Below are 17,553 nucleotides of genomic sequence, written 5' to 3'. Positions count from 1 at the left end.
ATTAGATTCTTATAGAATAGGACTGAAAAAGGCAATAAAAAGTCCTGCTTTCATTTCGCCACCAACCCTATTCTGAAACAGGAAGCTAGTGAGAGTTGATTGAAAGACAGATGGAGCTATAAACATGAGTATCGTGGAAGGAAAAACAAAAGGTTACCTTCCCACTGGTCATTGCACCAAACTACAAGGAGGTAGTTTAAATCAAAGCCTAGGTCTAAACACAATCACGTCTCGTCGCAAAAGCTCTCCATACAATATCACTGAGCTGGAGCTGTGACAAAAAATAATAAGAATTTTTGTCTCTTTGTGTGTAAAACCGATAGAATCATACCCCAAAAGTCTTACAGCAAAAGGTATTGACGTATTGACTGAACAAAAATGGATGCGCAATTGTTCTGTTTTTATTTTTAATATATTTTATTTTACAAAGTGTTTCTTCTTTTCCTCCCTCTTCACAATTTAGTTCAAATTTGTGTTGACCTATCATTTAAAACCCCAATTAGAATGTTATGCTTTTAATGTGACAAACTCAATACATTTTTTTTCCAAGGCTCTGAATATAAAGAGACATAAAAAGAACTAGTATTAGAACCACAGTTTGAAAAGCAAAATCAGTGCAGTGATTGTAGAAGCTGGAAACAGAAACAGTCAGAAACATGGAAGCATTTTAAAAATCAAAACAAAAGAAAAAACTTCACTTTTTTATGATTGAGCCAGACTTACTGCAGGTATTATGTTGTGATTGCACCGACTTCTAGCAGAATGTTCCAGCCAGCTGATTGCATCTCTTTCTATTAAAGTGTTGCCTGCAGAATAATGACTGTGTGCAGATGTCAGGGGAATTCTTCCACACTGGGGGAGCAGAGGGGGCCACAGAGGTCTGCAGCGATGACTCAAAACCACCAACTGTTGGTAGACATTTTGAACCACAGACCTGTTCTCCGCTCTCTGAATCATCCCTGTCATGTCTACACTCTGACTTGAAAGTGCTCTGAGATCTTGATGTTTAGACATTGGGTAGTTTTTTTTTTTTCCATCCTCAGTTCTCGTCCCCTGCAGTTTTAAAAGTTTTGCTCTCTTGGAGATGTCTGTCTTCCCAGCGTGTGCTGTTATGACTCCTTTCATAACGCACAAAGCAAAGCTGAGAATCGCCGTTAGTCGAAGGCTGAAAAGGTGGGAGCCAGGACGAAATGGGTGACTCACCATAGCTGCAGTTTTATAACGTGGGACACAGTAATAAGTCTCAGAAATGCATATGTTTATGAGGAATGGCTGATGAGGACGTCCACATACAACTTTAACAAAAAAGAAAACCTACTTGCTTACAATTTGAGCTAAATTGTGGTGAAAAGAATTCTGATAAACCGTGTAAGAACCATGTGAATCTGATTTGCCATTTTTGTTCAGCAGAAACTGCATGCTAACTCCAATGTACCACGTTTGGCAGTCCATCCAGTTTTTTGTGATTCCATGATTGTGGAAATTAACGCAAAATCAACAGATAATTTTTGAAATGTAAAATATAAACAAATGGTTGTACGATTTCTCTGTGTCAAATGTCAAATGTGTCAAACACTCTTCAACAATGGGCATAACACAAGCTAACTCTTATGCTAGCGCTAGGCATGTGTGTTTGTTTAGGTTGTATTTACCCAGAATGCCCTTCACTGTGGTCTGCTTCCTGATTTTGGAGCGGTTCTCTTCAAGAGAACTGAGACGTAGGTTTTTGGTTGGACCAGAGTTCACCTGTTTAGTCCACGTTAGAGTTAGAATAGGTTGACGTGTTCACATCTCCTCAAACGAACCGGACTTTGAAGGCAAATGAACTGTAGTTTGAGTAAAGGCGGACTGAAGAGAGCTTATGTGAATGCACCCGAAGTTTACTTCCTTTTTCAGGTCTGTCATGATTAATGCAGTCATTTGAAAAGCATAAACAACACCAAAATGTTTGAAAAGTAAAGTTATTGCCTTGAACACTACAAAGAACAAACAGTTTCCATGGAAATGGTCTAGTCTTTTTCTGGTATTGCAATAATAGTTAAACTTTGACATTTAGATGTTGACATGACCAAACATCTCTGTGCAGAGGTAATAAGAGATCCAGCAGTTTTCTCTGTGATCCCATAGTTTTCTAGATTCTTATTAAAATCCCTGTTAAATTTGACTCATAGCTTGTTGTATAAAATCAACTGTCCATACGCTAAAAGATAAAATGTTTCTTTACCATGAAGCATAGCTGCCACCCACAGAGCATGAATATTTATGGGATTACTCAGAAGCCATGGATGCTCATTAGCGGACCCTATAGGACCCTACAGCTTCCTGAAGCGCCACTGGATCCCACTGAGCTGTAATAACCTGCTTTGTCCACGACAAGCCAGATCATATCCTCCATCATTCAGCAGGTAAACATTCAGGTGTTAGCAGCTCTCTTCCCTCCACCGGTAAAGCCGAGCCACTGGTGTGTGCCTAATGAAACAGATTATCGCAGACTATCATTTCCGCCATGCAGAAAGTTTTCCAAGTCCTCTTTTCCCTCGACTTTCTTTGCGCATCCTCTCCATCCTCATGAGGCCTGAGAGGATGAGGATTAAAGCATCGAGCTACGTAATCGATTGCTAGAGTGTTATTCATCACATCTGCACTGCAGCAACAGCCTCACATTGTAAGATCATGAGTGTGTGTTTGTGTGTGGTTATGCCCCGTGGAGTAAATGTGATTATTAACGCATTCAGTGAGCTGCAAACTTGGCTTTAGAGTACAAGAGGATAGATGACAGATGAAGGCACTGTAACAGAGAGAAGATTTGTTAAGACTTTGTGTTGCACAAAAGATCCACAAACCTATTTAATCAAGAAAAGACATGAAAAGAGAAGAGAGATTTAAAGTTTACTAGCAGCTTGTAAAGTGGGATTCACTGCAGGGTTAAAAATATCCACACAGAAAGATAAAAAGTGCTAAAACTAGTAGAAACTGTCAGATGTACAAGTAAAGAAAAATGAATTGCTAGGGAATAATAATAAAAATATAATAAAGCAGACAATGTAAACACTGATCATAAACAGAAATTCAACAATCAAGATTTTGTTGCTGATTTCTGGGCACCACTTGTTTTTTTCTTAACCGATGTGTCCAATTAGATTTTTACAGATTTGGGTATTTCTTAAAGGACTATAAATCATATTTTTGTCTACTTTCTGCATGAATGGAAATGTTAGCAGTCCTGACATTTCTTTATGTTAACATGAATTAAGAATCAATAAATAAAAGTCTCTGGAAATGTACAAAGATGGACAGTTTTTTGTTTTTGTTTTTGTTTGCAAGATGCATTCAACGTAGCTTCAATCTTCAACAGCTTAATTTTTGATTAAAAAATCAAACTTGCTGTTATGGGAAAGTTTGGTAGGTGTATTGTAACATTACAAAAGCCTGTAGAGAAGAGAGAGAGAAAACTGTGGACTGATTTTTTTAACTATTTGCTTTATGTATGAGCTGGTAGGCCACTTAGCACAGTTAGCATGATTAGCCTTGTTAGCGTAGTTAGTTTAAATATCTGTCTCTGAGTGTATTTCCTCTAGAGTCACTAAACAGTTACTTTAACCTTGGTAGCCTGATAGTGCCATTTTATAGCATAATGTCCCTGGAAAATCACAATACTTCCCCTTCAACATCCATCCATCCCTACTGGTGTCATCAGGGGTGCTGCTGCCTATCTCCAGCGGTCAATGGGGCAGAAGAGGGGTCAGTCATCCAGCAATGGGGCCGGTCCAGTGAAGGGCAACAGAGAGACAGACAGGACAAACAACCACCCACACACACACACACCAGAGGAGAATTAAGAGAGATCAGTTAACCTAACAGTCATGGTTTTGGACTGTGGGAGGAAGCCGGAGTACCCAGAGAGAACCCAAACATGCACAGGGAGAACATGCAAACTCCATGCAGAAGGATCACATGCAGGGAATCGAACCCAGGATCTTCTTTCTGTGCAGCTTCCCCTTTAACATATTTTCATAAAAATACCAGAACTTTTTTTAGTTTTTTTAAAGGAAATTAACTTTTTTTCCCTTCCTGTTTGAAATGCCAAATGTACCTCCAATTAGAGTAATATTGCCTGTCTGCCATGTAATAATTGGGTTTATTTGTTCACAGATCCTGAAGAAAGATTAAATTCTTAGTTTCTAAATGGCTGATTACCTATTAGGACCAGTGAAACTGGACAACACTGGTCAAACATTTATTTAAGATTTTGTGATGCTGCTGGCCGTTATTGATGCTGGTTAGGAAAGAAATGGGCAGATAAAGAAAGTGGAAGACATGCAGCAAAGGTCTTAATATCTCTACATCAAGCTGCATTGAGGACTAATAACCTTTCTATATAGCATATCCACTCTAGTGACACACCACCATCTTTGTGCATTTTTGGTAATAGGTTAAAAAATATTTATTGATTAAAGTCTTCATTGATTTTCATGCGGTTGCTCACTGAGTGGTAGATTTATCAAGAACCTGGTTACCAGAAAACTAGCAGAACTCGCTAACTTATTGAGGCTCGACTATTTCTACTGCACACACTCCTGTGCCATCCTCTTTCCCCTGGGTGCAGCCTTTTGAATATTGATCAGTCTCTTTCTGCTGTAAGTTTTTCACATGGAATGTGCATATCAGCAGAAAGCAGCAGCTTCAGGCTGCTGCCTTTGAACGCATCATCACTGAACAAAAGGAGGTCAAAGGGAAAAAAACCACTTCCTCACAGCTTATAGATCTTTACTGCTAACTTCTTGGTCACTCCTATACGGGAGATGACTTCTTAGTTTTTAACCTCTGACGACGATCCAATGATTTTATCCTTCCATACAGAACTGATACATTCTGTTTACTTCACTGGCTTCCAGTCAGTTTTACTTATTGATTTGTGATTTTCTTAACATCATTTGTTTGCAGTGAGAACATACATTTTTATCTCCGCAGCAGTCTGACTCACCTCTGACCTGCTGCATTAATGCTTGTTTACTTACCCATCAGCCTGTTTTTGGCAGATATTAAACAATATTTGCCTTTCACTCTTATTGCTGCCTATGCTTAAGTGCTTATAGGCTCTTAAGCAGCCTATGTCTTTCTACATCGCCCTCATTAAGGTAGTTTCTACCCCTGCTTGTGTGTTTTGGAGCAGATTCATCATCCAGCATGTCAGCAAGCAGATGCAGATCCCCTTGACCGTACAGGAACATCAGGGTACGCAGTGCGAAGGCTGACGCAGCCCAGTCAGGGATGTAGAGACAGGGAAGAAAAATCCCTTCTGACAGTGATTAACCTTGTTTGCAGAACCTCGGATATAATCCAAACACTTCTCTTCACTCTGCAAACACACCTCCTGATGTTCAACACAGAGTTCAGAGCTGAGCTAGTCTGAGTTCTGGTTCCGGTAGTGAGAACGGATGACTTTGTAGATGAGATAATGCAAAATTTCATTTTCATAATGTGACTGATATTTCAGGATGACTTTGATGGGATTTTGCTTTATATATAAATACATATAAACACAATTGAATTAGGATGTATTTAAATTAAGCCAGACCTGCAAGGCTGATGTCACACTGGTTCGCCATGTATGCTAGGCTAGGTGACCTTTCAGCATGGGTTCAAATGTGAGGTAAGTAGATAAATCTTGAAGAACATCATGATTTGAGACATGTTGTTGTCCATCCATCCATCCATCCATCCATCCACAAACAGCAGAGATTAAGGCCACTTAAGGCCATTATCTTCCTACTCAATTCTACTCAATTCCTCTCGTTTCTCCCTTCAGTTCTCCATTTGGGATTTATTGCATTGATCTGGATTTTTTTAGGATGCATTTCAAGTGGGCCAATTGTCATTGAGTTGTGAACCATGGCAATTTTCCATGCTGTTTCAGAATTGTAGTCTGCTTTTGGTTGTAGTTTGGCAATGGAAGCAGAGGAAGTAAACAAAGCCATTCAGGCAGTGTTGGTCACGCTTCCACAGCTTGCAGCTTTCACTAACAGCCAACTTGTTCAGTTTGGCACTTCTCTCTTCACAGTGAGGCATGGTTGTTTACAGCGCATGCAGTTTCTTGTAAGCTTCACAGCGTAGTGTCCTTCACGGTCAATCCGGTGCACCACATACATCATGGCCAAGCATTTGCGGTTGGATTCTACGCCTCCAGTTCCTCAACTGCCAAAGGTCCAGGCCCTCTGTATGGAGCAATGCATAGAACAAGGGGCTGCTTCCTACCAGCTTACACCACCATGTTTCTCCATGTGATGGTGTATTACGCATGCACCATGATTCACAGACAAATCATGGCAGTGGCATAGTTGTTGATGGGGAACAAGTTTACATTTTTGTCTGAAGTCATGTTGTCGTTAAGGCAAACTAGCACAGCCCTGACCTCGGTGTAAATCAACAGGAAGCATGTGTGTCAACTGAAGGGACACAGTGCAGCTCACAGTAGGTGTTAATTACTGTCAGGAGGTTTTGTCTGCCTGCCTCTACATCCCTCACTGGGCTGCGTCAGCCTTCGCACTGCGTACCCTGATGTTCCTGTACGGTCCAGGGGATCTGCATCTGCTTACTGACATGCTGGATGATGAATCTGCTCCAAAACACACAAGCAGGGGTAGAAACCATGTTCATCAGGGCGATGTGGAAAGACACAGGCTGATAATGTTGCTGCTGCTACATCCACATGAGAGCATGTCATAGTATGTCATGTTGATCTGTGATTATTTTTTTTTTTTTAGTCATGAGCAACAACAAACTGATGTGCTTGATATGCGTTTCCTGCTTCCAGCTACAAGGTCAAGTGTGTGTTTGGACAAAAAAGAGCAGCAACTGAACAAACGGTAGCAAATCCCAGAGACTACGAGCCAGAGTCGTCCTATTGCAGCTCACACAGCAGAATAAAACAAGAGTTCAGCAGTGGAAGACAACTCTAGGGCCTGTAGGGACAACTGTAAAAAGACATTTTACAGTTGTGTAGTGTCTCATTCAATGGGAATGAAAAGTTTCATCCTTTTTAAGGGAGAAGAACTGTGGTTTCACTACCTGCAGCTAAGAAAACAATAATTTCTTAGATTTTATAAATGGAGTTACGTATATTCTTGTTGCCCTGGTCTGCTTGTTGGCTACACTCAGTGTGGAAGTTTGATTTCTGCTTCTGCATTGACATATGCCTGCCGTAATAAGCAATAAATCAATTAATCGCATGTTAAATTAATTTGAGCTCAATCATATTCATTTGCAGGATTTATTTCTATTTTCTGCTCTCTCTCTCTTTCTACCAAAAACTGGATGACAAAAGTTTTCAGTTTGGTGCTTTAGTCTCAACCATCCCTTTTTTTTGAAGGACAATTGTGTTTACAGAGACTTCTTAATGCCTTTTCATAGCAATGTGTGTGTGTGTCTGTGTGTGCGCGAGCAATGCTGCTGTAATATTCTCTGGCTTTCTAAAGGTGTGTGCCGGTCATATGCAGCCTAGTCATGGGAGGCGAGCGAAACGTCTGGGAGGGCGAAACAGGAGAAGGAACAGGATTGATTCTGAGCTTTAAATAAACACTCGCTCCTCTCCTCCAGCTGAGTCCACCAGACACGGATCTGCCCCACATGTCACTCAAATCAGCTGCCTGCATGCGCCACCACCGACGGTTTGTGTGAGACCAGCCCCGGCGGCCAGTTGGCCCAACAGATACAAGAGTGGCGCCAGCCAACATAAATCAGCGCCTCATCTCCTCTCCAAACTTCAGATTTGGATCGAGCGAGAGAATTAATAGTTGGTGCTGACAAGCAGCCGTGTTTTCTCCTTGAAGTGGCTTGTCTTTCCTTCTTGCGGGTTAAAGCGGCAGAGAGGAGGAAAAAAAAAACCTGCAGCCTGTTTTCCTTTTCATGGGAGAGTGGTTTGCGCTCTCTCTGCTTGACAAGCTTTGTGAGAAGCAGTGGAGGTGAGAATGCACACAGACACAGAGGGACCTCCGCATCCAGAAACACAAAGCATCTCTCTGTCACCCAGTTTAATTTAATAAAGGCAGGGTGGATGGGGTGGATGTTCCAGGGCCTCCATCCCTTGGTGGAACTTAGAGAGCAAGGCTCAGCCATTTTATTGTACAACTTAGAGTGTTTCCACATGTGATAATCTGGTAGACCAAAGTTGCAACATTTGTTACATTTTTAGCTGGTGAGATTCAATTTCACACTGGACTGTGTCAAACAAACTATATCTTTTGAAATACCTGTTCCCCTCCTTGCCTGTGGAGGCGCTGTGCCACAAACCACTGAAGGAAACAACACAAAAACCTCTGAAGAAGACACTGGGCGCCACTTCCCTCTTCACAAAATGACAACTAAAATGGAGTGTGTTAGAATAATTATGTTTTGTCATCATTCTTACATAAGTAGTTACCAGTTTGTTTTTCATTTAAAGGTTTAGTTTTCACACCCCAGGGAGGAAGAATCTGTTAAACTGTGTGAAAGACAAACTTTGCTTTTTCCCTAAACCTTGAAGCTGCAGCTGCTTTCTAATCTAGGGATCCTCCTTAAAGGGCCTGTGTGTTAGTTTATGTGTTCTTCCTTGTTTCAGAATAGCCCTTCTTTGATTTATTACTCTCCCACATTTCACTCTCGACTCCCTTCTTTCTCCTGCTTAATAAAAAGACAGGCTCTGTTGCAGGGAGTCAGAACGCTTGGTAAACACCTCGAAGAAGTGGTTTGCTATGTTTTCTCCTTCTGCAGAAGCTTGGTTGAAAACTCATAAACGTTGTCTGTGGTTCTTTCTTTGTATTTAGGTAAACAAAATACCTATCAGAGTGGCGTCAGATTTTAGCAGTTGTAGGATTTCTCTGTTGGCGAGAAATGGCATGCTATTGTGAGACATTTTCATGCTAACATGTTTCTTTTGATTGTATTTACCCAGAATTCCCTATGCTATAGTCCACTTCCTGCTTTTGGAGCTATCTGCAGTCCACTTGTCATTCACACATAAGAAGACAGTCAGAAATGAACACATCTATATCCTGCAAAATGTCCATTAGTGTAGCTTCACACAGAATATGGCTGAAGGGTTCATGCTAAAAAAGGCTACAATATTCAGCCCTATTGGCATTACATGCCTAACACAACACAAATAAAACAAACATATTTATCTCCCCATCAGCAAAGAAGTACAAATGCTGATGTGAATCCAACGTAGAACAGAGGGCGAACAAACACAAGTTATGATTATTTCTGCCAATTTGTCAAGAGAAAACATGGAGAAAAACATAAATTAGGAGCCTGCATGGTTGTTTGAAAGCTCCCTTCCCCTTTTTTCTCTCCCCATATATCTGGACACAATTTGCATGCTATCTTTCCTTTCCATTTTCCATGCCTGAATAGCTGGTCTGTTGCAGCCGGCATATCTATTAGCGAGCTGCTGGTGGCCCTGCCGTCTCTCCTCTGACACAGAGATTAACATTTAGCTGCACTGCTACTGCATTACTTCCTCCAGCGAGCACCTCAACACATTAATGTTATCTAAAAAAAAAAATGTCTCCCCTCTTCTCTGAAGATCTCTACTGCGGAGGGAAAATCAAATCTTTCAGTTTTATTAGACTTTTGCCTCTGATGAAAATATTTTGAAAGTAAAATATTTTCGTAGAACTCTATTTCCGTTGATGTTACTTATGCTGGTGTAGATTGTCTGTCATCTTGGACATGACAATCCTGAGAGCTTAAATACAAGGCAACTAAACTTGAGCTACACTAACAGGGCTATTAAGATCACTACTTTAGCCTGTATTCTTGTTTTGACTGCAAACTCTGTGAATCCAGCTGTTGTGAAGCAAGCTGCTAAGATCAGCCATCCAGGTGGCAAGGCGGTCAATGTTCTTCTTCTTTTGTGGTGCGTTTCTCATGTCAAACTAAAAAGATTAATAAAATGATGAAGACTGTCATTACCCATTGACCAATACAGCAATTAATAATCTAGGCTAAAAATGTGATGCCTGTGTTTTGTTTTTTTTTACTGGCTCCATATCAACCTTTGTGGATTCTCATGCACAGACTAACAAACTTAACAACTTAAATTATTTGTCAGGGCAACAAAATGTACAGTGAAATGCCACAGAGCCCAACAGATCCTTCTTGAGGGAAAACGAGTTATGGCAAGTCCGTTTAACTGCAGATTAATTCATTCATAGAAGTTTCCAGTTTCATTTAAAAAAGGAAAGAAACAGAAAAGTGAGAAGGCCAAGGATACCACCAGTTTGGGTTCAGAATTACAAGTCTATCCTGTATGAAGCTAGCCTGGTAAGTACAAGCTCCTTGTTCTACGTTTCGCTGTGAAGTGAAGTTCTGGGCCCTCTGCTATTGAGAAATGATTTCTTGCGTCCCCGTCAGACGGTCAGTTTCCGACACCACAAAATAAAAAAACTCATAAAAGTGCACACAACTTCAGGCAGAGAAAAAAAAACTTTTTGGGTCTAAAAGACCCGTCTTAAGATCGTGCGAGGGTTAATTGCCACCTAGTCCTTCATTAAGAATGACAATGCAGAGATACTGAAACTTAAAATGACATTTAAGACAGCAGCTCTCTCAATAAACCTTCTCCTTTTAAGCCCTCAATCCTGTGAGAAGTCATATCAGTCTTAAAAGACCAACACATTGCTATTTTACCAAGGTTTGTGTGGAAGGATCCCCAGTGAGACCCTCCATGACTGTCATTAACTCCATTTGATTTGGTAAAAATTTGTCTTGAGACTCGAAACTTGAGTCACTGACAAAAAACTAATCCATTGATTGCAGGATCACGTCTGTTTATCTGTCATTTTTAACACAAAGACCACAAAGGGAAAAAAAAGAGAGAATCAAGTAATCCCCAGAACAGCTTCTTCAAAATAAAGTTTAAAACATGTAAGGCATCAAAACAAAGTGCTTGAGAGCAACGTCCTCTATCCAAGCAGAAGTTACAGGCTCTACCCTTACAGAACACTGCCAGGAATGAGGACAGTTGATGGGATTTATTTTGTGAACTCAAGTGAGATATCCAACTGTGATTCGGCTTGAAATCGGAATAAAGATCTGACTGGGACCAAAAAAATAGTCCTGACTGGGACATTTCTAAGCATTCTCTGGAACTCCGTCACATTTTAAAATGAAGCAGCCATGTTGATTCAGAATTCTGACTTAATAAGTCAAACATTTCTCACTGCACTCAGCTTCAAAATCCAACATGGCTGCTTCGTATTGGAATGTAATAGGAGCTTCAAATTAAACCAACCACAGTGTATAATATGCATTTGTGAACATGTCAAAGTGTTTGAATGCATAAAATGTTGGTGAATATTTTATCGGATTAGCTTAAACAGATGTCAAACCATAAGAGTGATTGAAATATAGAAAAATGAATACAAAACAATTCTGATAAAGAGTAAGGATGAATGTTTCCTCTGAAATAGTCTGAGTGCTTTGTTCAATTTTGAATGAATTTTTTTCAGTCTGTCTGCATAATTACAAGCTAACAGAAATGGGAAAAAGAACATTTCCCACAATGTGATGTACTGATGGGCTCATCATTTCCAATTGGATCTAGGGTTGTTTTAAAATAAAAACAATATTATTTTCACTTTTCATCAACTGTTTTCTCAAAAAGAACCACATGTTCTTCAGTTAGATACCTGGTCTCAGGTAACCCTGTTTACCAGTCTGCCAAGTAACATATTTTTCACCGACACATCCATCTTTTCTCTGAGTAATACCTTGATCCTCTGCAGCGTCCTCCATTGCTCCACTGCTCCTATAAAGTGTCTCTGGATTTAGCACTATAACACTTCAACTGGAGGTCATCCAAGTCCGCCCCAGTGGCTCCGTGTTGGAAAGCATCAAATTGTCTCAGACGTTGTAAGGAATTAATGTATTCACTTCCAAGTCATTTTCCAGCTGACTATTCAATATTTGAAGAGTGGATAAAGGCTAGGAAGGAAGCTCAGCAGTCTAAATACCCAGCATGTCTGACCCACATCAGGCTTTAAACTAAATAGGTCACCAGCTTTTTGTTTGTGGAAATAGAAATAAATTGTTTCTTGGCAGAATAATGGAGCTAAAGCATTATATACAAAATTTGATTAAGTATATGTTTCCAGTCAATAATGTCTATAAACATTAACAGATACAAAAAAAAAGGTGATTAACAGGCTTCTCCAGTACTTGATGGTCATGCAATCATTTGAATCAGCTGTTCTGGAATAGAGGCACATCTAAAACATGCAGAGCAGGACTGAGGACTGGAATTGAGGAGCACTGCTATAAGTATGTACAGTCACCGCCATAAAGTTACCTAAGTAAGAAATCGTTTTTTTATCGTTATCACAACAGTACCACAAAATATTGTGATAAAATTCTAAGTCATGTTGCCCAGCCTTAGTGGAAAGTTGAGTTTAATAAATGCAGGCAGCAGCAACAAAGGTCAACCCCAAGCAAATAGAATATTTACACATTTTGATAGTTTTATGAATCAACTCACTTGTGACCTCATACAGTTTTTTTGTTTTTAAAATATTGCTTTGTTTTATTAGATTTGTGTAAACTGCCATCTCCAACTCCTGCCATGACTCTTCTAGCACAGGAGACGAGGAGCGGTGGGAAAAGCAATGCGTCACCTCTTATCATGGTCCAAATATAGAAATTTAATCTGTGAGGGGTTTCAAGCCAGAGGAAGGAAAAAGAGTAGGGTGCTGGGAGCTCCCCAGGCAGATCTTGTTGTGTAAAATGCAGTTTTTCCCCCTCCTTTTGGCTTCTGCTGTCTTTCTTTCTCTCTCTATCTAGTGATTGGCTCTGCAGTTATTTCATACTTCTTTCTGTAATGTCAAGATTGTAACAGCAAGATAGAGAGGTGACAAAAACTGAAACCATGTGTGTTCCTCCATTCTGTCTTAAAAGAGAAAATTGACAGAGTTTAAAAAACAGCTGTTGGACTTTCATGAATTCTACATAAGAATTGGATTGCTTTGTGAAACACAGACCAATGAACTACTTGACAGGAAAATAATATAAAAACTAGAACATTTCTGAAGAAATTTAACCGGGGCCTGCCAAAGTGTGCCCGTCGGTTGGAACCCAGCGTTCTGATGCTACAAACTAAAGAAAGCTGCAATGTACTCAATACCATGTGGAGAGTCACAAGCATGTTAAGTAACATGGACTTATGCCATTCATTATGTTGAAATTAGTGTACAAGTTAAAATGAGCCAAATTGCTAACATTAGCCTAAATGCTGTCAGTAGCATGTGGGGCATCACTAGCATGTTGTCTTACTTTGACTTACTTCATTCAGTGTACTCAGCGTGGCTAATAAATAAGAAAAATAGCTAAAAGCTTTTTTTTAGGGAAAAGGCTAATGCTAATGGGGGGCAGTGAAATGCTACTGCTTGTGCTAATGTTTGTGCTAATGTTAATGTTTATTTTCCTCCTTTTGCTTTCACTTATAGCTCTAAATATGCACTTTACCTGGGTGTTGTTGATGGCCTTTTGAACATTTATTAGACTATCCATCCATTTTCTAACACACCCCTCGTGGGGGTCAACAGGCAAAAGGTGGGGTTCAGGTAGCCAGTCCATTGCAGGGCAACACAGAGGCAAACAATCATGGACACAAACAGAGAATTTTAAGAGATCAATCAACCTGACAGTCATGTTTTTGGACTGTGGGAGGAAGCCGGAGAACCCACACATGCACAAGGAGAAGACACAAACTCCATGCAAAAAGACCCCAGGCTGGGAATTGAACCCAGGACCATCTTGCTGCAAGGCAACAGTGCTACCAACTGCGCCACTGTACAGCCCCATGTCTGACCACACTTATGCATAAATGTCAACTGTACCAAAATATTATGGCGAATAGTACACATACCAAAATAAAAATACAAATATATTTTTTAAGGTGTTGTGTTTTTTCATTAGCTAAAAATAAAATCCTGGCTCTGATTTTAGTGGGGATAGAAAGTGTGATATGGATGGATGATATTTTTGCCATTTCATTCACCCCAGCTTCATTTGTGTTTGACAAATATAACGTATGACAACGTGGAACCTGTTGCGTGTGCTTGAATGCTTTAAGGGTTTAAAAACCTGTACATCCTGGTAACCCAAAGATTAGTGGAAATATTTTGTTTCCCTCGCAGTTTTATGAAATACACTAATTTTGATACAGCCGGAAAGCCACCTCATCCTAAAATCAAAATCTTTTTATCAAAAAATGTTTTTCAAACTGTTTTATGTTCCCATTAATCTAATTCATTTTTGTATTTCCAATTTGCGTAATTTAACAGAAAACCCCAAAACAGTGGAAATATGTGTACTTTTTTTGCAGTCTGTATTTAACATTGGTACGATACGGTATGATGTGCAACTATGGATGCTTTTGGTAAATAAATCCAACAACTTGACCGATGAAACAGCTGAGTCTGACTGTTTTACTGTTTTTATGTCCTGGAATGAGAAGAGTGACTGCCTAGTTAAGGCAAAATATATACAAAGGACTTTCTGAACAATTTCAGCATTTTGAATTTATTATTCTCAAAGAAACTTGGAAATAAAACTAGTTTAGGCTGAGGTGGCTGACTGTCTTTCTTGTTGTTCTTCTTTTGGTAGGTGTTTGGATCAAACCCAGCCGAACATCTAGGATGCGGGAAAAGAGGGCGGACTTTGTGGCAGGATGCCTTGGAGGAAGAGTCATCGTAGCTGGTGGTCTGGGTCAGTAGCTCTATGTTTTCCTTCCTCATTTTACTGTTTCCTGGCACAAAAAAGATATTCTAGCATCATCCTCTTAGCCAAAGCAGATTTGGTTCTCATCACTGAAACCCTCTGAAAACCAGTCATCCACAGTCTATGACTGAGCCCTCTGACTCACTGGAACCTTGTTTCTATCAGTTTGTTCATTAATGGTGGTTCAAGTTTTGTTTTTCTGGACATAAATCTCATTTCCTTCATCTGCTCTCTGACAGCTTGTTCACAAAAATCAGCTTCTGTTTCTGACTGTTTATTTCTCTTGTTGCTAAGACATTTCTGCCCGTGAATAGACAAAACATGTATTGCTGTTTTAGTTGCACAGATCACAAAAAAACATGTTTACTCTATAGAGGTAGGGTATTTTCACACCTGGTAACTTGGTAGACTCGGTTTGATTGGGGACCAAAATTGCAACATTTGTTCCATTTTCAGTTGGTGCGGTTCACTTTCACACTGCACTATATCAAACCAACCAAACCCTATGGAACAAAATGTTGACCTCCTCACTGCGGGGGTGCTGTACCAAGAAGCACTATTGGAAATGACACAAAAATCTCTGAAGAAGACATTGAGTGCAACTTCCTTCTTCACGAAAGGTGAAGAAACATGAAGTGGTGTCAGATTTTAGCAGTTGTAGTGCTGGTGTGGATGCACCCTTAGATATATTTAAGTAACATTTACCCATAGTGTATTTATGCGCAACATTCAGATATTAATGCTTTCATGCATTCAAAAATATATGTTTGTAGTTTATATATTCATAGGCAAATGAGCATCAATTTTCATCCCTGCTTTTCCATTGACTGTGTAATTGTGCAAATTTGAATTCTGAAAATAAATTAGCTGAATAGAAACGCATCAATTTTGGAAAAAAGTCAAGTTTTTCCATAAAAAGTGTTAGCACTTGGTAGTTTTAGGCCTTAACACTTTTGCATCACACAAGTCACGTGATCAACAACTGGATGTTGTTGAAGAAGACGATGAAAGGAAATGGTAGAAAGATGATTTCACGGAGTTCCAGAATTAGATTTTTTTGACATTAGCTGAATACCTCCTAACTTTTGTGCACATTTGGAATGGAAATGCAGCTGCTGTTATACCAAGATATTGAACTTAATCTTGAACTCAAATCAGTCAGATTGCCAAACAATTTCTGATCCGTCCAATGCATGCCCTTTTGCCACACTGTGTTAATTTAGCTTCTTTCTTTCTTTTTTGTTGGTGTTTTTTTCATGGACACAGAGCAACTTCAAAAAAATGTTTCTGTCTTATCTAAAAACAGCCCCATGATTTTCAACAGAGGTCATTTTTTGACAATGTTTTACAAAGCTTCCACCAAGCCCACATTTTTTCTATATTTTGTCTTATTCTTAAAAAAACATCACAGATTCAGTTGTGCTTTACATTGATTGAAACCTGTCAGATTCGGTTTACCACATTCACATGAAGGCCTAATGCGCCCTAGCAGCCTCTTCTATCCTTGGAGCTCAGTGTGACGATCAGCCATTCGGTCGGACAGCCGTTCAGATCGTGTGTGTGTGTGTGTGTGTGTGTGTGCGAGCGTTTGAGTAACACGTCAGTCTCGTCCTGACGAGAGCGAAAGAAGATTCAACGAGAGGCTTTGAGGAAAATGGAATGGAATGTGCGCGGGCGCGTGTGTGTGTGAGAGGTTATTCTAATGGGATATTTTGGGCTTGTGAGACATAAAACATGTTTTTAACATAAAAAATTAAAAGGGAAATTACTTATAATGGTTCCAGCTGTCTCCTGTTCCCTGATCGTTCCCTTGTGTATTTAATCTCCCCACTGGATTCTTGTCTTTGTCAAGTCATTGTTCCCCTTCCTGAGTCTGTGTTCATGTCTCGTTGCTCACCTGTGTTTCCTAGTTTTGAGAACCTTGAGGAGTAGAATAAACTCTTTTCTCCATTTCACCCTGGGTCTCACCACGCCCATCCTCACCATCAACAAACCACTGCATGACAATGACTAATAAAAACGAATCTAAAACTAAATGTTAATAATAACTCATAAAAACTAGTAAACACACAATGAAAACTAACTGAATTAGACAAACAAAAAGTCAGAATGAAATAAAACTAAACTATAATGAAAAACTTAAAACTATTAGAACCCTGCTTTGGTTTGGGAGATTCTGCTGCTGGCAGAAATTGGACTGGCCATTTGGCATACCGGGCAATGCTTGGTCAGCCAACGGTTAGGGACCAGTCTGGGGCTGTCATAATAACCAAAAAAGTGTTTTTTAAAAAACTTGTCGGCCCTTGGGCGTGCCGTGGTGGCGAAGGGGCTAGCGCGACCCACATTCAGGCAAAACATAGCCTCGACTCGGCTGTCGCGGGTTCGACTCCCGGACCTGGCGACGTTTACCGCATGTCTTCCCCCTTTCCTGTCAGCCTACTTTGAAAAAGGGACATTAGAGCCCACAAAAAAAGACCCCTTGCGGGGCGATAAAAAAAAAAAATAACTTGTCGGCCCACTGGTTCATATTCTTGAAGGACATTGGGCTAATCCAATGAAATCTCACAGCTATCTCCTTTGACCAAAGTTATCAGATAGTATTAGCATTGTTATTAAGTCACCCAACTTCCAGACTGATTTAACGTTGATGTGTTTTCATAATGCCTGTCACTTTTTAAAGAGTGTAATTGAATTTCAAAATTACCATGCCCCAGATACATAGATTAGATATTATATTTGTTCAGGCCTTAATGTGTTCATTTATAACTATGAGTGACAACTTGGTACATGGATGCAAAT

The 17,553-nt window shown here is 39.9% G+C and overlaps 1 protein-coding gene across 1 annotated transcript in view; it reads left to right on the top strand.

The window, feature by feature from the left end:
- Window positions 1-17,553, top strand: part of klhdc8b (kelch domain containing 8B) — a 159,664-nt gene that overhangs the window by 121,586 nt on the left and 20,525 nt on the right. Inside the window, exon 5 of the mRNA XM_032568894.1 lies at window positions 14,641-14,742. Within this exon, the coding sequence (XP_032424785.1) occupies window positions 14,641-14,742 (102 nt within the window). The remainder of the gene's footprint in view (window positions 1-14,640; window positions 14,743-17,553) is intronic.

Source organism: Xiphophorus hellerii, chromosome 1, assembly GCF_003331165.1.
Source record: "Xiphophorus hellerii strain 12219 chromosome 1, Xiphophorus_hellerii-4.1, whole genome shotgun sequence".
NCBI classification, from domain to species: Eukaryota; Metazoa; Chordata; class Actinopteri; order Cyprinodontiformes; family Poeciliidae; genus Xiphophorus; species Xiphophorus hellerii.
The sequence above is the reverse complement of the archived record's forward strand: the minus strand, read 5'-3'. Positions and strand labels throughout refer to the sequence as shown.